Below are 22158 nucleotides of genomic sequence, written 5' to 3' on the forward strand. Positions count from 1 at the left end.
TTCACCCTTTTTTTCTTATTTCGCTTGTCGTTCTGTCATTGTCCTCGTCTTCCTCGGCAGTGAAGTACGTGTGCGTGAGTGTACCCACCTTCTCCTGCCACCGCAGGAGGTGTGTCGTTGCCACTTCACCACGCTCCGTCCATCTCCTGTTTTCGCACTCATTCTCCGTCTCACTGCTTCCTCTGCTGTTATTTTTATTTTTCGTTCGCTTTTCTCCTCCTTCGTCGTTTCAATCGATTTTTGTTGTGCATGCGCACACTCACTCACTCGCTCTCTTCATTCTTGTGCCCCTTTGCTGCATTGCACTGACAGGCCGATCGATTGCACCGGCGCTTGCTGAGACCTCGGCGCTCGCGAGCGGCGTGCTGATCGGCACCCTCATCTTTTTTGTCATACGCGTCATCTGCCCCTCTCTGCATCTGTGCAGAACCCTCTCAGGCACGCGCCAATGAGCACGGCATCCATTGGCGGGAGCGTCACCTCCATCGCGGACAGCCTGGAGGATGAAGAGTTTCTGCTCGCCAGCCCCTTTCACCCGAAGAATGTGAGGTTCCGTCGTGTGGTGCACGACTCTTCCCGATTATACTTTCAGCCGCGTTTCGAGCGGATTGATTCGATGGGGTACCGAGGGCAAAAAATCGTCGAGGAAATGAACAACACGGCGCCTATCAGTTACCCGCGGTCGCGCCTGTCACCGATACCGTATCTGCGGAAGCCCGCAGCGGCAAACCTGCTTGCTGAGGCGGAGATGAGCACACGACCACCGCTCTCCGCGCATGTGCCGCAGAAGATGCATCCCCATCACGGGTTTTTGCCGGAAGCCCTTTGCCCGAGGGTCACGTGCTCAAGAGGGCCGGCCGAGTCTCAGAGTGGCTCATCACCGAGGGCAGTGCCCTCCACAACGGCCATGAGAGTGGCGGCGACGAGCAGCTTTTGGCAGGCGCAGAAGAGCATCACAACGGATGCGCCGCCCTCTCCGAGCCTGGAGGGACCCCTCGGCAGCGGTGCCCGCGCATGCCGGCAGTTGCTGTCGGCGGTCTTTGGCGCAGAGAATGCCATGTGTGTGCCACCAAAAGATGCTGAAAGTATCGCTTCGGCTCCGCAGAAGGCTGCCGGCGGCAGCGAATGCAGGAAACCCGCGATGCAGCGCCATCCACTACTCAGGGGCCCCGACCCCGACGGAAACGCCTTCGGCTGCACATACGGCAGCGACCTACTCGTTCACGTGCCCTGTAAAAACGAGTGGGTGGAGCGCAGTCACAGTGATGAAGCGAGCCTTACTGGTGCCAATCAACTGAGAACGACACCAGCTCTTTTCGCTGGCGCTAATGTGCCTCGGAGGTTGTCGTCGCACTCCGCATCGCTGGCAACATTAGCCGTCACAGCATGTTTGCCGGCCTCAAGGTTGCGCTTCCCATCGGCGGAACGCAGCGCCAGCAGCGGCGGTGGCTTGTCACCTCTGCGGTCGGCTTTACCGCAGGGGCACACCGCCGTGCTGCCAAGCGCCACCCGCTCGCAGTTAGGCACCGCTCATGCCACTAACCTGACAGACGTGCCAGCCTTGCCTACTCGGCGCCTCTCTGCCGTGCCCCTGCTGAACAGACAGAGAGCAGAGAGAAACGGTAGTGTCAGCTCAGCACTGCTGCGCCACACTATCAGCAGATGCCCCCACTCTTTTCGAGTGCGGCCGCAGTGTACCGCGGAGGTGAGCGTTACTAAAACCAGCGAGTTCGCGGCTTTCGGCTGCCTTCCGAGGGTGTCTAGGAGGCCGAGTGCGCTGAACCATTCGAATGGCCCTGGCTCGAAGAACGACAACTCGACTCCATCGGCGGCGTTAGATTCGGTGTGCGCGACAGCTCCCCCAAACGAACGCTAGGTTCCTGCAGCGATCGTCTAAGATGAGCGCCTCTCTAGACGGAGACACCGCGGCATGTCCCTAATCGTCTGCTTGACACCGCGTCGTCGTCATCGGAAGAGTGGGAGGGGCATAGAAAAAAGTCGGTGCCGGCCTGGGCCCACATCCATGTTGCATACCGAAGGTCCCGGGCAGCAGGATGCACCAAAGCCGTGGAGCACACTACACCGAAAGGGCGGCCTGCTGACTGGCCTCGAACAGCGTGTCGAGCATCTTCTAGCGAATGCCGATGTGTCGCAGAAGTGGAGCTCGCTGCTGGATGCTGCCACGATAGAGTTCAGCGACTCACCTTCGCTCCAGCACTGGTGTAAAGCGGCCCCACAACATAATCCCTCGTCGATTTTCTTCAGCAACCCGCGCGACCTTCACGCGGAGAATAGCCGGGTGAAAAAATCTGCGCGTGAGGTTATGGCGCAACGCAAAGGAGATCAGAGGGGCGGAGAGGCAACAGCATCACCCCAGCTACTCATCTGTAGCTGCTGCCGAGCCCTCCGTGCTGACGGGCGCCGGCGACTAGGGACTCTTCTGTGATCGTGGCGCAATCGCGCCCCTAACCACCCACCGCAGTCGCACTTATTCGGCAGATCGCTGCAGCACGTGTCCCTTCTCCCGATGCCGTCGCTGCCATTACGAGGCGGCGAGCGCAAGTCCTCGTCGCAGCATTCTTCAATTGACCAGGAATATGAGGACGGCCATACCGACCGAGCTGCTAGATGCGGAGGGGACCCCCTACCACACCATCGATCACTAACGCCAAACGGGCTCGCGTGCGTGGATTGCTCTGTCTACCTTTGTGATGTGGGCCCTTCCTGCACCGAGTGGAGGTTGTCTCATCAAGATGATGTGCCGTCATGTGCTTTTGCAGAACGGCTTCCCTACCTCATGAAGCTTTGTTGGGACTGCTCCAGCCACGGATATCTTTCCTCTGGGCGAAAGCCGATTCCCTATCCCACTCGTGCGACGACGATGCCCCGGAATGGGGGGGGTGGCGCTCAAGCGGAGTTGAAGCCAACGATCCACACGGGCGCACACGCGCGCGTGCCATGAAGGGAGGGGCAAAAGAAAAACAGGCTCTGTTGCACAACGCAGAAGCGCTGTGATCGTCAGCGGCGTAGGAGCGCTGCATCGCCGTACGCCCTCCGTCTCACCGAACGGTTTCTTCTGTGAGGGCGGAGGATAGATGAGTAGGCATTGCCTTTCGTGAATGTCGGTGTGTGCTTGTGTATGCAGTCGGCAAAAGTACTTTGGTCATTCTGCGCACACGCGCTTCTTTAACAACCATTCTCTACCGTAACTCCCTCAGCCACCCAACCCCGTTTTCCCCGGCCATGCGCGAACCGTTTTCGCCTGTGCGCGTGTGTGCCGGTACGCCATTGGCGTTTCCATCGCTCACACAATCTCTCTCTCTCTGTGTCTACTTGCCTCTTCCCCGCTTTCTCCTCAATACCGTGAAGAGTCGCTGGTTGCTTGAGCGATTGTCTTCCCTTTTTGTTTTCTATTTCGTTTCCCATTCGCATTCGAATCGTTTGCGGTCACCGCCGTACTTTTTTGTGTGTGTGTTTCCTTTTCTTTCGCGCGTGTGTGTTTGCGGCGCCCGCGTCCGCCCCTACGCGGGAAACGTCTTGTCGGGTAGCGCAAGGATATTTGCCGGCGCACACATCACGTTTCACTATCCCTCTTGAAAGTAAAACGACGACGTCTTTCCCTCTTCCTCCCCCCCGCGTATCTGAGCGGCTGACCGCTGCGGTGTATCCGTCGATTACGGAGGGCTCTCGTGCATGGGAACGAACGTTCGACCAGCGTCTCCAGCGAAAGCGGCCGTGCCTTGCGTCGACTCCTTGAGCGCGCACGCATGTGACGTCTACTGCTGTTCCTCTCACCGCCTTCGCCTTCACGCTTCCTTCTCTTCTTCGCGCCACGAGCGAATACGGCCTCGTCACGACTGTTTTGTTTCTCATTTTTCACCTCATGAGCGTATGCCTCTCTCGGCATTCTCGAGCATATTTCGCTTATTTTGCCTCACCTGCTGCGTGCCAAATAGCGCACCCTCTTCCTCAGTGCGCATGCCGGCATTCTTCAAAGTCGAAGTCTCTCTTCGGTCTCTCCGTCTTTTACGCGGCCTGCCCGCCCCCTAAGCCGCGCATTCTTCTCCCAGCACCACGCCTAGAGGTTCGAGGGAGGGAAGCAGCGGCTTTCCCTTTTTTCGGCTTTCTCTCCGCTGTCTGTATCCTGGCCGCGATCCTGTCTGTGGAGCCACGTCAGAGGGTGGCACGCGCGCCCCTCACTGGCGGTGTTGCCCACAAGACGGTTGTGGTCACTCAGGCCCCCCCTTTTTCCTTGCTTACCCGTCAAAACGCAGGAAGAGAAAGGTGGGAAAAGGCAGCTTGGGGGGTTCGTAGCAGCACACAAAGAAACTGCACCAGCGCCCACACACAAGGAGCCGACATTGAGCCCTCACACACACACACAGACTTCTTTCTGTCTTCACCGAGGACTCGAGTCACACCGTCCGAAAGCCGCATCAACGAGAGCTCGTCAAACACGAAAAAAATATTCAGCGGGGCCTAAACGAGAAGGGCACTTACACGCACCCACGAGTAGCACCTGCTCCCCGCTTCCCGTCTTTTCTGGCACGTCTTTTTTTTTGTGCTTCGCATCACTCAGACCTGTTTTTTTTTTCGTCGACCAGCTCTGTCCTGTTCCTCTTGACATATGTTTCCGCGTTTCGTGGCCCCTTCTTTCCCTCTGCCTCTGTGTGCGCTGCGTGTGTGCGTTCTCTCTGTTGGTGCTCATTTCCCCCTCCTCACCCCTCCCTCTCTCTTTTTTCTCCTTGGCCGTCTCTTTGGCGTATGTGCCTCCATCCTCCTCTTTGTTCCATCCGTTTGTCCATTCCGCCGTGTCGGCTCTGTCTTTCCTTGAATTGGTTTCCGTGGGAGGCAAGCGCGCGAGAACAGATACACGCGTGCCGTAGCAAAAGCTCATCGCCGTGCGCCTAGGCAATCGCGCCGACGCGTCCGCTGCTATCCTTTCGTATCGTCAACACTTACGCGTTAGCGACTTTTGTGTATATATTCTTTCTTGGGTGCTTTCCTCCGTTGCTTCTGGGTCGGGGCGGAGCGAGGTGTACATCTCTTTCAACTCCCCTCCTTCTGCCTGCTCGTCTTCCTCCCTCCCTCTTGCTACCTTTGTGCCGTGCCCTTTCCTCCCTCACCTGCGCTTCTGTCTCTTCTTCACATATTCCTGATTGTTGCTTAGCGCGTTCGGCTTCGCTTCCGTTTTGCGTTGCTCAGTCCTCTTTGCAACGTGTTCTCCGTTTTCTTCCCCTGCATCTCCTCCCTCCCCATCGCGCGCCTCCTCTCGGTTGCTTTTCTCTCCATTCATTCACTCATCCTCTCTTTGTCTCCCGACCTATTCACGCCACACACCCCACACGTGCTCACACTCCCCACTCTTTTTACTCGTCCTCGGCTCATCCTCACCCGTGCTGGTCCTTCCCTCACGCTCCCTCTCCTCCCTCACCGTCTCCTTTTCTGCGCGTGACAGAATTCTTTTATTTTTCTTCCCCCCTCCCCACCACTTCGCTTCTTCCCTTTGGTTTCGTTTCTTCCTTTTTTTTTCGCTGTATAAAAGGACTACGCCCTCCCTGTTCCTCCTCCTTTCGCGCACGCTCTCTCTCTCTCGCGGGCGCGCAGCAGCTACACCTCTCTCGCCCTGTGGGAACGTCATTTTTTTCGCCTGCTTTTTCTCCATCGCCTTGTCGTTTGTGTGTAAACACAGAGACAGAGACAGACACAGACACACACGCACACACATATACATCTATATATAAACATATACACATATCGGTATCGTAACTCTCTCGCAGCTCTACGGCGCCATGTTGGATTTCCCGGAATGGGTCGCAGGCGAGATCGTCGAGGAAGATGTCGGCGAGTATTTGGACGCGCGTAGCGCTCATGCTGCGAAGATGCCTAAAAAAATGCGTCCGCAGGGGCGAATTCCTCCAAAAAAGGACACCAAGTTATCAGCGAGTCCTAAAGCGCTTGTTGGGTTTGTCCCGCTGGTGGACTGCGAGATAGTGGATGATGACCTCGCTGGTAAGGGCCTTGCGGTCTCGCCGTCAAGCCCAAGCCTTGACAGCAGGCAGCTGTCGAAGGCGCCGCCGCTTCGCCACCCACCACCGCAACCAAAGGTGCCGCTCGCACCTACTAAAGAGTCAGGAGCAGCGTCCACGCCCTCGGCCGCAGCGCTATCGACAGCGCGCCCCCGGCCTTGCAGCTCCTCAACGGCCGGCGCTTCCGTCGACCATCGAGGCAGCAAGGCCCCTTCTGCATCCCAATCCCCGACGTCCACCGCGACAGCGCCGAGCGGAACTGGGCGACCGAGCGCCACGCTACAAAACTCAGATTCGCGGCGCCGTCCTTCGCCAACGTCGCGTTCGAGGTCCAGTGAGCAAAGTGGTAGCGCTGTGACGCCGCCGCCTACCGGGTGCCAGAAGACGGACCCAACTTCGACGCCAAACAAAGGTGCCTCGCGAGTCTTCTCCTCGCGTGTGTCTGTGAGCAGCGGCGAAGGCGGCGCCGCTTCTGAGTGTGAAAACAGCGTCGGGATAACCGCTGCCCCTCTCTCAGCCCCTCCTGGGATGAGCCTGCCGGCGCTGCAAAGCGAGACGGTCCGTGCTCGGAACAACACCGTGCGCAAGTCCTTCTCTGCAGAGACGCCGGCGCCGCTGCAGGTGAAAATTCCATCGCAAGCCCCGCTCTCCGCCGGGGCTAGCGGGTCCTCTTCAGTGCCGGTCGATCGCGCTGTTTCATCCGGCAACGTTGCACTCGCTTCTTTCACGCGCGTCATGAACCGACGCTCATCATTTCGAGGAACTGTGAGCAGTACCTACGCGGCTCGTGGCTCGAGGGCTGCAGCGGACGTAGCTGCCCCTGCGCCCTCGGACCCACTGAAGAGTGTGAGGTCGGAGACCAATGCACTGCGCCCGTCACACTCCCCACAGACGGTGCCAAGCGCCTCGGAGCAACGCGCCAGGTTACACGCGAAGGGCGATCCAGGACCTTCCTGCGACGACTACTCTTACGGTGGCTTTTTTATGATGGGCGGGGCTCCCGGCTATCAGCCCAAGGACTCGCTTGCGGGGGCTCAAAGCTGCGCCGCCGCTTCCAGCGGAGCTTCGTCGACAGACTACTCGGTGCTGCGAGCAGCTTACGACGCGTACGCGCATGGGCTGAGAAAGACAGGCTCGTCGACAGTGCTGCCGCACATCGGCCCCTCTCTGGCATACACAACGAAGGAGGTGCGCGACTTCATTGCTTGCCCATCTTCTCTGCCCGCCGTTAGCGGTCAGGGGTCCGATGCCATGCCAACGGCAGCACAGCAGCACTCGCGGCCTCCACGATACTCGGTTCCTACCGGCGTCCTGGCTGCCCTCACACAATCCTTCTCGAGCAAGCGGACCGTCAACAAATCGGAGACGACTCGCACAAAGGCGCCATCGGCGGCTCCCGCCCGTGCTGTTGGCGATAAGGAGGAAGAGGTGAACGAAGAGGGTGAGGAGAAGGACCCGAGAGAGAGCAGCAATTCTCCGAGCAGTGACATGCACCGCACGCCTGGATCGAACAAAAATAGATTACTACGTCGACGCGGCATGGACTTCGACGAAGTTTGAGTCGAGGCCGCACTGCTGCCGCGACTCGTTTTTTCTTCTCACACCTTCTCCTGGAGTGCTTTTTTTTTCTACTCGTGGGTGCTTCTTTCAGATGCCTATGGAGCTGCGTGCTGGCTCCGTGTGCGCGTTGGCGATGCGCGCCTGATGGCAAGCAAAAAAACGTTAGGCGGGTTAAACAAAAACACCTCCGAATTTTACGTGGTCGCATGGCTGGTGCGCGGTTGATGGACATGCGGTGCGCAGGTGCAAAAAACGTAAGGATGACAGCAGCAGTTTATACGGCTGCTTTGGTTCGGCTCCCTGTGTCGCTGCTGTGGTGTTGAGGAAGGGATAGGGCGACACGGTGGCAAAAGGTTTTTATGACGGACGTTACCGTTTTTTTTGTCGGTTGTTTTCTCGATTTCTCCGCTCCCACCCCACCCCCTCTCCCTCTCTCGACACAGAAGCATATAAATAAATATTTATATATCTCTGCGCTGGCGGGCATGCGCTTGATGACGCATGCAGCCTTGAATATGCAGGCGACGCACATCTTTGTGGAATCGCGCGGCTCATCAACGAGATACACCCCTCTCGTGGACACGGGTATTTCTTGTCTCCCTTTCTTCATCAATCTTGTATTTCTCCATCTCCCTCGCTGCCTGTCTCTCTGTGCTGTGGCGGTGCTCTTCTTGTTTATGCCCGCCGAATCGTTGCTCATAAAAAACGTGTGCATAAGCGCGTGCTTGTCTGCGTAGGGTGTTTCTCCTCCTCGTTTTCTGTAATTCACCCCTTCTCTATCTCATCAGTCCTCTCTCCTTTCTCCTCGTCGTTCTTCGCCTGTGCTTGGCTGACTGAGTCTCTCTCTCTCTGTATTGAAAGGGGGGAGGGAGGGGAGGGTCGCTTCTCACATGTTTTCTTGTCACATCGGCGCTCCCTCACCTCCCACTCTCCCCCAGTTGCGAGAAACCTCTTTCACTTCTTCCTCCGTCTCTCTCTCATTGCCGCTCTCTCTGATAGCGCTCGGCTGACGGCTCGCAGGAGACGCCGAAGACCGGACTCGCTGTAAAGTTGCCGTGAATGGAGTGCAGCAGTCAAGACGCGTGCACCTCGTCCTCTATCGATTGGGCGCCCGGAGCTGAACTCTGGAAGGCCTATCGGTGGCGAGTAGTGGAACGAAAGCTCGCCGCTCTGTGATTCTCTTCTCAGAGAGCGAAGGCGCGTGCTGGCATCTGCTTTACTGAGATTTTTCTGCGGCTCACGTGTTTTGGTTATAGTCTCTACCGAAAAAGGGATTGTGCCGCTAAAATTTCTTTTCAGGTGTCGTTGGCCTGTCTTGATCCCTTTTCTTTTTGCTCTCGCACTACTGCGTGCTCACGGATGGAGACGCAAGCGGCGGGGGCGGGCGCAACCCGGCGGGAAGTCAGCGAAGGAATAGGCCTCTCGACTGGCGAATTCTTCTTCTGCAGACGGATGTCGTTCGATCTTGCGCGAGTTTCTTTTTTTAACCGTCTTAGAAGGCCTGCCGGTGATATCACGATGCCGTCCTCTCTCTTTCTTTTAGGGTTGCTCTGCCGACAGAGCGAAGCTGCAGTCGGGGCACCGCAGCATAAGCCGATTTCTTCATCCCATCTTGTTTTTTTTCGTCCGTTCCGCTTTCCTTTTCTTACCCTGTGCATGTGCGCGTGCATTTGTGCGAGGGAGTAATGATGTGCTCTTTAGAGCGGTCCGCGCCTGCTTCACACACGTTTCCACTGAGGTGGTTGACCATGGGCAATCTGTGCACGCATTGGTGTCGGCCTAAACCGCCTCCTTTTTCTCTCTGCTGCTGCTACGCTCTGCTGTTTTTTTACACGTCTCTCTATGGGACGCCTCGTTATCATCGGGTATATATCAGCGTATTTGTTCCGTTTTCTTCGTTTCCATTTTTTTATTGGTGGTCGCCTCCTTTGTCTGTGTTGGCGCGCATGCTAGTGCCTGTCCTCTTTCTTTCCCTCCTCATCGTCTTCACGCCTCCCCCCTCTCCCCCTCTGTGCCCCTTTCCCACGTTTTTTTTCTGCTTTCTACGCCCTTGTCCTCCATCTCTTTTATCCCTTATGCGCTTCCCCCAGGGTGGTATAGCTGTATACAAATATATATAGAGAGAGAGAGAAGAGAAGATAGTGGCCATGCGTAACTGCGGCTGAGGTGCAGGCTCGGCTTTTCTACGTGCTTTAGAGTGCGTTCACGGCATAGCGCTCAGCTCCGCACGTAGCGCATAGCCACTTGCCTTCAATCGCGGGAAACGGCTCGCTGTAGTTGCGCGTGCAGCTATGCACGAAGCGCTGTTCTCTCCCGCCTAAGAGGTGCCCGTGTGCTGTTGCTGTCTTCTGTTTATTTGCTTTTTTTTTTTCTAAATTTCTTTTAGTACTCACCCAGAACGCTAGACAACGGGAGTCGCGCGTAGGTGTGCGGTTTTTCCGGGGTTCAAAGCAACACTCTGTGCGGGTAAGCAAAGCAGCTCCTCCCCCCTCCCCTTTACCTCCCGCTGTTCCTGCCTATACCGAACCGCCCCTCTGATTGGGGCCCAAAGAGGCGCCCACGTCTTGGGTAGGGTAGAGCGATGTGCCGCTGCTGATCTCGTTGGCGAGGTACTGCGCAGCGTCGCGCGTCGGAGTGCACTGCGACAAAAAAATCACGTCCGCATCGTCCACATGATGGTTGATGCTTCAGCACGACTTCAGCTTCACCCACACGACCCTTACACTGCCCTCTGGCGGTGAGGGTTCGTAGCCGTTCCGAGGAACGTATGCACGAGGCGGCGCCCGGCATGGAAGGGATGGCCCAGTCGACGAGGATAGCGGATGGCAGGTGGAGTTTGAGGCAGAGGTTGTGCACAATTGATCGCGTGTGAGCGTTGCGTCGATGCCGTCTTCCTCGCTGCTGCACACCACGAGGCGCTCGAGAGAAGCAGGGGGATGCTCTATGGGAGTTGATCTCATGCTGAATAGCGGAGAGCAGACACGCTGACAAAAAGAAAACTGTTGTCCGCTATTGGAAGCGCCCACTATCTTCCCTCGTCCGCCGTGATGCCTCGCATGACCTGATGCCGTTCTTCTTCGCCCATTAAACGCGTGTGCATTGGCTGGCGCGTACTCTCGGTGACGCTGTCATCATCAGCGCTTTTGTCTATTGGGGTCCACGCATGGAAAGGACCCTCTTCTGTAGGTGTGTCTCGGAGCGACAAGGTGCCTCCCGCCTGAAGTGACGCCTCTTCTCCCCTCCCCCTTCTACTCCTCCTCACTGACTCACTCTCTACGGCTCCTATCACTGGGATATGACTGGACGTTTTCGTGCATGTGCTTGGTGTAGCTGCTTTCCGGCGTCTTTCATCTTTGTCCGCCAGCTCTGCCGGTGCCGATCTGTGCCCCTTCGCTACCGCTGCTTGCTATGAGCCGCCCCTTTTCGCACGCCTGATGTTGTTTTTTCCGCCGTTTCTCTCTCGGTTGCTTCCAGTTTCCTTTCGCGTGCTCCCATTCTCCCGCTCTCGGTGCTGTCGTAAGATCTGTGCTCGTCTTTGCCGGGACTCCTCCCTTTACTTTTTGCTCTCTTCGGGCGTCTGCATGGTCGTGGACGTGTGTGCGTCTGTGTGTGTGTGGTATGGAAGATACGCGGCGAGATTCCATTTGCGATGGTGTCCCTCCTCCGTTTCTAAATGATTTATGTGCTCTCTCTCTCTGCGTGTGTGACCGACGCCACATGTGGCCGAAGCAAGCTCTCTCATAGGAGTGTCCCCAGGTTTTCCCAGTTTGACTAACAGGACGAAAGGTTGCTGCTCGATGCTGCAGCTCGCGCACCCCTCCTTGCCGACCGCACTTGGTCATCATCTACCATCCCGAAGCTGCGATGTCCTCCACCATCTCACTCTTTCCTTCCTCGTATCCTTCACTTCTTTCCGCTTCCCCCTCCCCCTTCTTCTACACAACCCAAAACCTCGCTTTCGCCACGCACACCTATGGGAGCAGAGCCTCTCCTCTTCCACGTGTCACACACCTGTCGCCTCGACAACTGTTTTTCCTTTACCAAGAAAGATTTGGGGCGCTGCGCATCTTTGCTTTTAGTCTTCAATATCGGATCCCCCCTCTCTCTCTCTCGTTCGCTGTGTCCTTTCAACACTGCTGCTTCCTTCGCCCCCTCCTTCCCCTGGCCGCTACTCTCGTCTTCTTCCGCACCTGTGCACTTCTGCGCTATGGGAGCGCATTCCTACGAACTTTGATGCACAGTCGTCCGTAACGCTCGCACCTCTCTCTCCCGTGCACGTTCTTGTGTGCTGCAGGTGACGTGCAGCATCTGAAAGAGTCTTTCCCGCCTTCTGGACGCCTCCGTCTATCATCGCCCCCGCAGCAACGAGGCGACGGGCGCATACAGCATGCCGCACCCGACGTGGTCACAGGGTGGGCGCATTCTCTTCAATGCGTCTCGTGTGTACTATTTGCCCGATGAGCCGTCGCTTCCACCGCTTCGATGGATGCCGGAGCGGCAGCGCTTTGAGTACTTGAGCCAAGACAGCGATGAGGACGTCTCTTTGCGCGCCTCGCTGGCGGAGCTCGCTGAGGCATGCGCACAGCTGTACCAAGTTCAGCCGCTTCAGCAGCAGTTGCCTGCCGCGTCGCTGAGCGGATATTTGCCTTGCGAGGCGCTCTATGGCGTTCTGCCACTCGGCTCGGAAACGAACTCCGCTCTGCTTTACGTCACGGGAAAGGAGTACGTGTGCACGCTCAGCGTTGGCGGCGCGGCACACGATGTGTTCGCTGTGCGAGGTCTGCAGTGGCTTTTTCTGCCGTGTGCCACGTCGGCCCTGTCAGGTCGACGACAGGGCGGCCGACCCCAACGGCACCACCGAGGAGGCGGTCCACGTGGGGAAAACAGCGGCAGCGCCGACAAGGAGAAGTCAGATGGTGACACTGGAGATGACGAGAGTGGGCGGCGCCCCAGCAACTCCAGCAGTGACAACTCCATGAGCGAGACTGATGAGGAGGACGAAGACACAGAGACCGAGTCGTATGTGATGGGGCGCCTTCCCACCAAGACGCTCTACAACTATCTGGCCGTGCTGAACCGCTTTTGCGAGTCCATCAACACTGCGAATGGAGGCCACCATACCAGCACCGCTGCCGCGGGTGCGGACGCCAACGGTGAGATGGAAGGAGGTGCGTCGCAGCTGCCTGGCATTGTTGGACCCACCAACCGCTTCTCCTACTTGTATTTCTCACCGACACTGGACCTCAGCGCCGAACCGGTGCACCTCTTGTCCCTGATCACCCACAGTACACATCCGCACGTCGACGAGAGCGCTACATCCAATTTTGGTAGTGCCCTGAGTGAGACGACAAACGGCTCTCTGTCATCCAATCCCAATCGAGAGAGCAGTGGCACCGCGACCGAGCTGTCTGATCAACCGCGCCTCTCCAGGCGGGCACTGCAAAGTGCTGCGAGCCACTTGTGGGAGGAGCGGCGCGCGGCTGCTGTTACGCGCCAGCTGTACCAGTGGAACGGCCCGCTTCTGGGTGAGGCCTTTGCCCTTCCGCCCATGGCGGCGCTCAGGAAAGAGTACGCAAGTTGGCATGCGGAGGCGAACAAAGAATCGCCCGCCCCTAGAGAGTCCAGGCGTGAGCCGTGGAGCTGCGTCTGCGCTGATGAACTCCTGCGTGACGAGCTGGCGCAGTCTCAACAGCGCGGTGGCCACAGTGGCGCTGCCGTTTCGATCCCCGCCAGCGCGACAACTGCCACGGCGTTCTCGTCGTTGCCGCTTTACGTGCCTTCGTACATTCGTGGCCTCGTCGCTCAGGCAGAGGCGTCGCCGTCCGTGCGCATGACCCTGGTGACACGTATGTGCTGCCGCTGGGCCGGGACGCGGTACAACCGACGCGGCCTCGAGCCTGGTCACAGCGGTGTGGTAGCCAACATGGCCATGACTTCATTTTGGGTGACGCCGCACTCGACGACGAGTCCCAAGGCCTCCGCCGAGAAGAGCGGGGCTTCTTCAGGCGCCAGCAGATTTGCCGTGTATAGCATGCTTCGCGGCTCCGTCCCGCGCCGATGGGAGCAGCCCGCCAACCTCTCCTTGAAGCCGACGATCAGAATCGCTCCCGGCGGGAACGCGGCCGAGGAGCTGGGTCGCCATGTGCGGCTGCTGAAGCAATGTCTGCCGAACTTGCACGCTCTCTACTGCCTTGACACCATGTCCGCCTCTGAGCTGGAGGAACCGCTCTCCGAGGCTTTCGCCGCCGCCGTCCGTCGCTACAACGGGGAACCGCAGACTCCCTCTACCACCACCAAGAGTGGGATGTATTCCGCCACGTCCAGCTCAGGAGTGACGGGGGACGAGAAGGATGGCGCACCTGCTGCCGTGACGCCAGGGAACGGGGACGAGTCAGTCAGCGCGCCGAACACACCGGCTCGAAACCCCACGGTGACACTTGTCAAGTACAACGTGAAGAAGGCCCTAAAGACGCTCTCGTACGACCGGATGATGCGCGAGTGCATCGCCAAGCTGGACCACGCATCAGGCGCGGACACGTGGCTGGATTTCACCAAGGGTGAGGCACGCGCTCCCAACACTGGGGACGACAGGGCCGCCTCGGGAGGAGTACAGTCGGCGCACGATGACTTCCACAGCCTGACGGAAACGGAGGGAGATGAGGCGCCCAGGGGCCCGGTGCCACGTCTCTCACTGGCCCACATGCAATTTAGACTCGTACGGGTGAACTGCCTCGACTGCCTCGACCGCACCAACCTGGTGCAGAGCTTTCTGTGCGGTGCGGCGCTGCCGAAGATGCTTGCGTATGTGGAGGGGAGACAAAATGAGAAGGACCAGGCGCCGACGACGAAGGAGCCCTCCTCTGTTTGTGACACCAACCTTGCACAGGCGTACTGCCGTCTTCGTCTGCTGCTAGCTGCGCAAGGCACGGCCATTTCGCAGCTCTACGCAGGCACGAAGCCGCACTTTGTTCCGTATTTGCTTACCGGGCATTATCGTTGGTCATACATGGCCATGGAGGGCGTAGTAGCGCTGCGCCGGTGGTACCAGCAGAACTTCTTGGACGGCGTCAAACAGGATGGCGTCTCGCTTGTGACGCGGCAGCACGACCCCCAGGTGTTTAATGCCGATATCGAGAGTCCATTCTCCCGCGATCTCAGCGGAATGAACCATCAGGTCCTCTACGGCATTCTGCTTGGTGTCATGCCCTTCTTGTACAGTCTCCTCATGTGCGTGATCGAGTGGGGGGACTTCACCTCCTTCGTGTTTCAGCTGCACTTCGGCATCTCCGCATGCTGGATCATCTACTTGTCTGTGCTGTACAACAAGCTGATGCGATACCGGGTCACGTACACAAATCGCCCGCTTCTCTTATACACGCGACAGGCAGACTGGTGCTGAATGGCGCATCTTCCATATGTAGAAGGAAAGCCGCACCGATGAGAGTGAAGGCAAGGCGTTGGATGGTCTTGCTGGCTTCCCCGTCGCTTTCTCTCTGGACGCCATTCATGCAGGTACACAAGCGCGTGCGCAATGGCAAGCGTGCGTGTCTGTCTTTTTCGGTGTGTGCGTGTGTGTCATCAGGCGACCTGGCGGAGGGCGGAGTAGGGCGTTGTGCGCGCTTCGCTCGTCTGCACGTATGTGCAGGGTGGAATAGGTTCCAGCCCGTTTATGTTTTTTTCCTGTTTCGTTGTAGCGGCTAGTTGGTCGGTTGATTCGTTCGTTCACGTGTCTTCTTTCACTAACCCCCCTCCCCCTCTTTCTCGCTGAATTTTCCGCTAATGTCGTATTTTTATCCGTCGCTGTCTTCCCACCGGCGAAGGTCACTGTGACTACAGGCAGATGAGGGAGCGTTGTCCGAGCCTGCACGTTTCCAACGTTATTTCACTTGTGTCTTTGTTGATGTGTGTTAATTGTTTCTTCGTTCGGGTCTTCTTGGCGGATCCGTTCAACAATGTTCATTTTCGCTTCGTACCTGGCTGAAAAATCGGAGAAGAAAGAAATGCTGCAGCTTGACGCTGGAAGGGGGAGTCCACGGAGTGTGCCAACGCCTGCACCTCCTAAATGACGTGCAGCATCTCTCAGCGACCCGCTTTCGCTCTGACGTCAAGGATGAGGTTAGTCTCGGGACACATGGGGGGTGAGGGGCTGCTTAGATGCGGAGACGTCTCTTGGCGAGGCCCGCATGCACTCGCAATCGGCAAAGCGGCGCAGGAGCTGTGGGAAAGCGTGTGCCATACCACAGCAAGCCCAAATCCGCCCCCTCCACCCTTGTGTGGTGCGCCTGCTCGCGCGCTCTCTCTCGCGTTCTCTACTTTGCCTCTCCCCATGACGCGCGTTTATGCGCTTCTTTGTGTACTTTCTGATGCTCCTTTTCTTGGCATGCCGCGCCCTGTCGCTGGTGGTCGTGACGGTACGTCTGCTAACGGGCTATGGTGACCTGCACAGTAATAACGGAAGGAATACCCCCTAGGAACGCAGAAGCGCTTTTTCGCTCACTTCCTCATCGCTTTTCTGGCCCCCAAAATACTCGCGCGCACCTCCGTCCGTCTCTGTCTCTCTCTCTCCCTTTCTTTCTCCGCTGTTCTCCTAGCGCACGCCAGAGACTATACATTTCCAGAGAGTGCCCATCCCGAGCAGGGATCGACATCGGCGTTGCCTGCTTCGACTCTGCTCTTCCACTGTATTCTGAGGAACGCGACAAATCGCACTACCCCGGCTGCACACAAGTTCACGTAGGGGAAGCGACGGCAACCCTCCCCCCTTCCCTTTTCCTGTTTCCCTTTCGCTCTCCCATCCACCCCCTCCGGCACCGGCAGGTACACACTCAAAAGAAAACAGCTCAACATTAGAGCGGTGAGTGGAAAGGGGTGCGGTCAAAGGATTGGGACGTTACCCTTCACATTTTCGAGGATCCGTTGTCTCCGCCCCACCTCCCTCCATCTTTTCACGGACTCTCTTTTGTTGTGCAGCATCTCTTCGTCGCTTCGGCTCGTACCTGCGGTCTCTGTATCTGCTCCTCTCTTCCTCCTCACACGCGTACCCCTTGCGGCTGCACTCCTCTTCGGCTTTTCTTTGCGTTGCGTGCCCGTGTCTCCGTCCCTTCATAGGCACCTCCGCTGGAGCTTGTTGTTGCCAGGTGTTCTCTGCCACCGCAACATCGTTATCCTCGCTTAGTCCTCCGCTACTCGTAAAAGTGCTCCCGCACGGCGCTCCACCTCCCCACACGCCGTCGCCTCGTGCACTTCCGCGCCGCCTCCTCGCTCACGCCTATCGCGACGCCGCCCACGCTCATCAGACCCATCGAGACACCGAGCGTCTTTACGATGAGGCCATGCATCATGATGGAGTGCGGTGCTCAGCGTCACACGCACGACATGCTTCGGCATACCGTAGAGCGACTGTGGCACCCGTTCACGCAGGGGCATCGAGGAGCAGACATCAATACTTACCGCCTTCGCGAGCACCTTGCAGACCTCTGTTGTCCTGGAAACATCTTCACCTGCCAGGTAAACGGTCATCTGGGCGGGGTGCGGGTGCTGGAGGACTTCTTCGCAACGCTTCTAAGCGGGTTTGACATTCTTCACGCGTCTGTCGAGGGCTCGCGGGGGACGTCGCTGTCGAAGCCGGCCGACATGTGCAACTATACGGGCTACTACGTGCTGGCTCACACTCGCCCTTTTCTGGGGTGGGCACCGTCGCCGACATCGCTGCGCGGCACGGGACACAACTCGGTTCTGTCAGAGACGAGTACTCATACTTGTGCCGAGTACGGCTGTCACGGCACAGCACCCGAGACGGTGACGCGCTCTGCTTTCCTTCTCAAGGATGTCGACGGTGCTGGCAACACGGACGCGACGGTAGCGCTCGGCGGTGACGCCAACACTGCTGCGGCGCAGGCGAGCACATCGTCGAGCATATACACGCTTGCCGTGCCCTTTACGACGCATGTGGAGGGGCTGGTAGGTCAAAGTCGCCTCTCACATCTCGTGCTGCGGACGCCCGTGATGGAGTTGCTGCGCACACGCCACGAGTGCCCTGAGGAGGTGCAGAAATGTCTTGCAAGCCCGGAGGCGCTCAAGATGTTCGCGATGCTGCGCCGCGCCGGTGTGAAGCCGGAGATCATCACTGCCAAGACACTCCTGGGTGCCGCAAACTCAAAGGCGGCGTGGATGTCGGCTCTTGGTATCCTATAGTCGTTGCAGGGCCGAAACGAGCAGAAGCCACTCAGCCCCAGTATTGGCTACCGGCTTCACTGCAGAGGAAGCCCGGTAGAAGCGCTCGCGCACCTGCCGGCGTGAGTATTTCTGACTGCAGTGTGTCGAATGAAAGTAGTGAACGCATCATCGAATACCCCTGACGCCCTTACGCGTAGATGAAGGCGAACCGGACGCCCTGGAACTGAACCGTCTGCTTCCATACACATCAGCGGGGGGGCTGCTGGCATCTTGGTAAGATTTCTCGGGCCCCTTGACTTGTCTCATGAGCACTGCACTTGTCTCAGTCGATTTTAATCGCCTGTGATGCGCAGTGAGACTCGCAATGGAAAGGCCTCCCACGCTGGGCCTCTATTACCGCCTACCTCTGCCCCCGCTGAGGGTCCAACTGTGAGCTGTTGGTGGGTAGGCCCGCGCACCGGCGTGCGGGCCCCTTCCGCTTGGCACACCTGCTTCTGTGAAGGGCGTGCGGATCGAGGAGAGAGGGTAGGGGGCGGTACTGCTGTCGTGGGCGCAGAGAGGCGTCGCGCCTGCCTCAGCCCCTGCGGGCACGCCATGCAGGCGCGGACGGAAGTGATGGATGGACACAGCGTGGCACGCCCGCGCCCCCTCCCGCCAAGCACAGCCGGCATGGTGCGCTGCATCCGGGCGCGGCGTGCAGGGGTCAGAAGAGCAAGGGTGGCCAGCAGAAAATGCGGGGACGGGGTCTATGGCCGGTTGCGCCATCGCGCATGTCCGCCACCGGGAGGGGGGCGGGCACAGATGCCGGCGGCGCGACGAGAGCGTCCCGAATCGCATCAGTGCGCCATCCAGGCTCTGGTATGGAGCATGCGGGCTCCCGCATGGGGGAGTGTCGCCGCATGAAGCGACTGGGGATGGGGGGAGGGGGCTGGCGTGCAAGCAGGGCGAAGTGTCGCCGAGGGCCCTGTGCTGGGGCAGGCCCGCTTCGTCCTGCCCTGAGTTCAGCCGACATGCACCTATACTGGCCCTTGTTGCCCACAGCACAGGGGCGACAGCTTCCGCCCCGGCGAAGTGCCGTGGATGCGGTCCGCCTGGATGACGCTGTGGCCCCCGGCCACGCCTGGCCGGTGCTGGCGGCGCGGCGCGTACGCGGGGGAGGGAGGAGGACGAACACGCAGCGCCCGTTGGGCGCATGGCCCGAGTCGATGGCGGACGACACGTTGCGGGCGAGCAGGGCTTGGCCGTAGCAGGTCAGAGGTAGATGGAGGTGTCGTAGCCCACGTGTGCTTGCTGGCCTGTACGCGACGGCATCACGCATGGATGCGGAGCAGGCCATACGATGGTGAAGACCGTCTCGGCGTGTGCGCGAATCACGAGCGATGATGGTGCGGGTGTGTATAAGATTTGTCCTCATGTGTCCCCCTTTTCATCTCACCATCTCCCTTCGCTTCGGCCTTCAAGGTTGCTTATTCCACTGCTCGCAAAGACTGTGGTGCTGCCTGTCCTGCAAAAGACGGGAGTGTGGGATTGAGCGCTTCAGAGAAGGAGTGCGTGCAGGAGAAGGAATTCTGTGATGTACGTCGCCTGTGCTGAAGAGGTCAACATTCAGCGAGTAATCTTTCACTGCATGTCAAGGAGGTGAGAGATCGAAGAGCTTCATGACGACGAGGGAGTCGTGCATAGTCTTCGTTTTCGCTTCTTGCCCTCCCACCCCTTCTTTTATTTCGCTTTGAAATTCCGCTCGCAAGAGTGCGCGCGCGTATGTGTGCGTGTGTGGTGGGAGTGCGGGTGCTGCTGTGGGACTAGAGATGCATAACGTCCTCAGCTCGTTGCCCTCGGTCACCCACAAAGAGAAAAGAAGTGAAACTGCCGTTGCTTCTTGCCCGTTTGTGTTTCCTTTTATCAGTGTGACGTCCATACGAGTCTTCGCGCCCCCATTTTTCGTAACCCTTCCCCGTGTGTGTGTGTCGGAAGGGGGGGCCTGCTTGTCTGAGCGCCTTTCTCTGCTTGGTGAGGTTGATGTGCGGTGCGGGGTGTATCGAGAATGTCGTCTGTGGCTCTTCGCCTGAGGGGAGGATGCTCTCCCTCTACTCCTCCCCGCACCCCTCCCCTCCCCACGTTGTGCAGCGGCGCATTTTTTTCTCTTTCTCATTTCACACTTCTTCTCGGAAAGCCTTTCGCTGGCGCCGATTTTTCCCCTTCTCGTCTACTTTCATTTTTATTTTATTTTAACGTTTCTCTCTGCGTGTGCGTGTTTTTTCTCTTTCTTTCTCTCGTCAATTCGTATTTGTGCTTTTCTTTGCCAAAAGTGTGACGTTTTCCATCTGATCGGCTGCGTGGGTGTGGTCTGAGCTCGTTTCTGTCGCTCCTCTTCTCTTTGCTCTGCATTCGGATGCTGTTTTTCTGTCCACCTGTCTCTCCCTCTCTCCCCCTCTCTCCTTTTCATGCCGCGCATCGAGAGCAGCGCAGATGTTAGATGGCTACGGCTGGACAGCAGGGAAAAAAGAAAACGACGAAGAAAAAAGAAGCGGAAAGCGGACAGGGCGAGTGCTGATGTCCTAAACCGAGAGTGGGCCGCGCCACCGTGCCGGCCTTTGGTGCATCGGTGCACTGCGGATGTGCTTCATGTTTGGAATCCGTTTTTTTCCTCCTGTGAAGATGTCTATGTGGCCGGTTTGAGGTTTTCTGCACGTCTTCCTTTAGAAATCGAGGGCCATGGAGGCGTTCCTGCACACTTCATCGGGAGCATGCGTCGTCTTGTTTGGTGGTAGAAGCGAGGGAGGCTTTTAGGGAGAGGCTGGGCGGCGCAGGGGTGCGAGCCGCTTAGGCTGCCTCGCCGTTGCTATACCTGGAGAGTGCTGCGTTTTTTTCTGTCGCTTTCTCCTGCGCTCCTCAACATCTCTCTCTCTCTCTGCTTTCGATATCTGCGACTGCGCGTGTGTGCGCTGGTGCATGCGTGAGTGCTAAAGCGTTTGCCTCTCCTCCCCTTCCCCACCGCCCCTTCTCTTCATGGGCCTTCCCTCCCTCCCTCGCCCCCGTTTTTTCCCTTCTGCCTTGTTTGCGGTATTAGCTCTCTGTCGTTACCAACATGCTCGTGCTCCTTCCTCTTTCTCTTTGTTCCGTTTTATTTCTCCATTACTTTTCGCCTCGTTTTGTCATTTCTGCTGTGGTTTATGAGGTGTGCTCCACGCGTTGCCTTTGCCGGCGTCCTCTGCCCAACCTGCGCGCGAAGCGAACAAGAAAGAAAGAAAAGAAGACACCCCTCCCTTGGGGAAGTCGCCTCCCTTTTCTTATCTCTCTCTTTATCCACATCTTCTGCGTTTTCTTTTTCGTCGCTTCAAGCGTGTTTTTTCTTCTTCAGGGACGCACCTATTTGGAGTGCACGTGTCTTTGGGATGTCGTCTGTTGCCGTATTCTCGCCTCGTTTTTATTCCCGTTTTCTTCTCTTTTCCTTTCCTTTCATCGCCTGGGTTGGCCTGTAATGAAGTCAAATCGTCTCATGGGCGTGTGGCACTCTTCCCCACTATCCTCACGTGCATATCCTCTCACAAACCTTTTTCCGACGGCTCTCCCAAACTTTGCGCGCAGCGGACAACCTAGCGCAGCAGAAGCGTGCTGAGCCGCTAGCTCCCTCCATAGCGCACGCCGTCACAAGAAGTGCCCCCCTCCCTCCCTCCCTTTCTTCTGCTCGGTGACGTGAGCACACACCAACTCGAAGCATGAACAGAATTCACAGATATTCTGACGGGTTCAGAAGATGGGGAGGAAAGGAGGGCGACTGAGAGCCCACGAGGGTGTAAGAGGGAAGCGCCACGTATCCGATGCCGAAGGAATCGAACATTGCAGCTCTTTTCGCACGTGAAGTGAGCCAGACCGGCGACGATTGTAACCATGGCGTACAGGAACGCATATTGTGCCCCCTATTCTGAAAGATGTCAGCGTACGTAAGGAAAAAAAGTGCACTTGCGCAAGGGAAGAAGAACGAAAGCAACAAGAACAACAACAGAAACGCGTAAAGCCCGTTGAGCGTCTAACAAATTTTTTGGAAAAAGGACTACCCGCGTCAAGCCGGAAAAAAAGCGCATGCTTACGCTCCCACATCCCATACATAGAGGAACGTTCTCCAAGTAGCGCAAAGGCAACGCGGCAAGAAAAAAAGGGGGCACCAGAATAGATAAAGCGACGAGGCATCTATGCTCGGTACCGCTATTGTTGCTGCTTCCCTTCTTTTTGCGCCGTCCATCGCTTCCTCGTTTTTTTTCTCCATAGTTTACATTTCTCTGTGCTCGTTCGGCTCATCTCTTCCGATGAAGGAGTGCTCCTCCTCTCGTCTTCCCCCACCCTCCCGCGCGTTCGCCGGTCTGCTCTTTGGAGGTGCCAAATGCAGCTGCGA

The 22158-nt window shown here is 57.7% G+C and overlaps 4 protein-coding genes across 4 annotated transcripts; all 4 read left to right on the plus strand.

Moving 5' to 3' along the window:
- Nucleotides 1-448: 448 nt before the first annotated feature.
- On the plus strand, nt 449-1876 carry LSCM1_01186 (uncharacterized protein; the record flags this gene model as incomplete). Its single annotated transcript, XM_067318810.1, has 1 exon — nt 449-1876. The coding sequence occupies one exon, from the start codon at nt 449-451 to the stop codon at nt 1874-1876; it is 1428 nt and encodes a 475-aa protein (XP_067174915.1).
- A 3916-nt stretch (nt 1877-5792) lies between these two features.
- On the plus strand, nt 5793-7589 carry LSCM1_01187 (uncharacterized protein; the record flags this gene model as incomplete). The annotated part of the gene is made up of 1 exon (XM_067318811.1): nt 5793-7589. The coding sequence occupies one exon, from the start codon at nt 5793-5795 to the stop codon at nt 7587-7589; it is 1797 nt and encodes a 598-aa protein (XP_067174916.1).
- A 4387-nt stretch (nt 7590-11976) lies between these two features.
- Nucleotides 11977-14988, plus strand: LSCM1_01188 (uncharacterized protein; the record flags this gene model as incomplete). Its single annotated transcript, XM_067318812.1, has 1 exon — nt 11977-14988. One exon carries the CDS (start codon nt 11977-11979, stop codon nt 14986-14988), a length of 3012 nt encoding a protein of 1003 aa, XP_067174917.1.
- A 1925-nt stretch (nt 14989-16913) lies between these two features.
- LSCM1_01189 (uncharacterized protein) lies at nt 16914-17783 on the plus strand (the record flags this gene model as incomplete). The annotated part of the gene is made up of 1 exon (XM_067318813.1): nt 16914-17783. The coding sequence occupies one exon, from the start codon at nt 16914-16916 to the stop codon at nt 17781-17783; it is 870 nt and encodes a 289-aa protein (XP_067174918.1).
- Between the last annotated feature and the right edge of the window lie 4375 nt (nt 17784-22158).

This window comes from Leishmania martiniquensis, chromosome 35 (assembly GCF_017916325.1).
Source record: "Leishmania martiniquensis isolate LSCM1 chromosome 35, whole genome shotgun sequence".
In the NCBI taxonomy this organism is placed as follows: Eukaryota; Euglenozoa; class Kinetoplastea; order Trypanosomatida; family Trypanosomatidae; genus Leishmania; species Leishmania martiniquensis.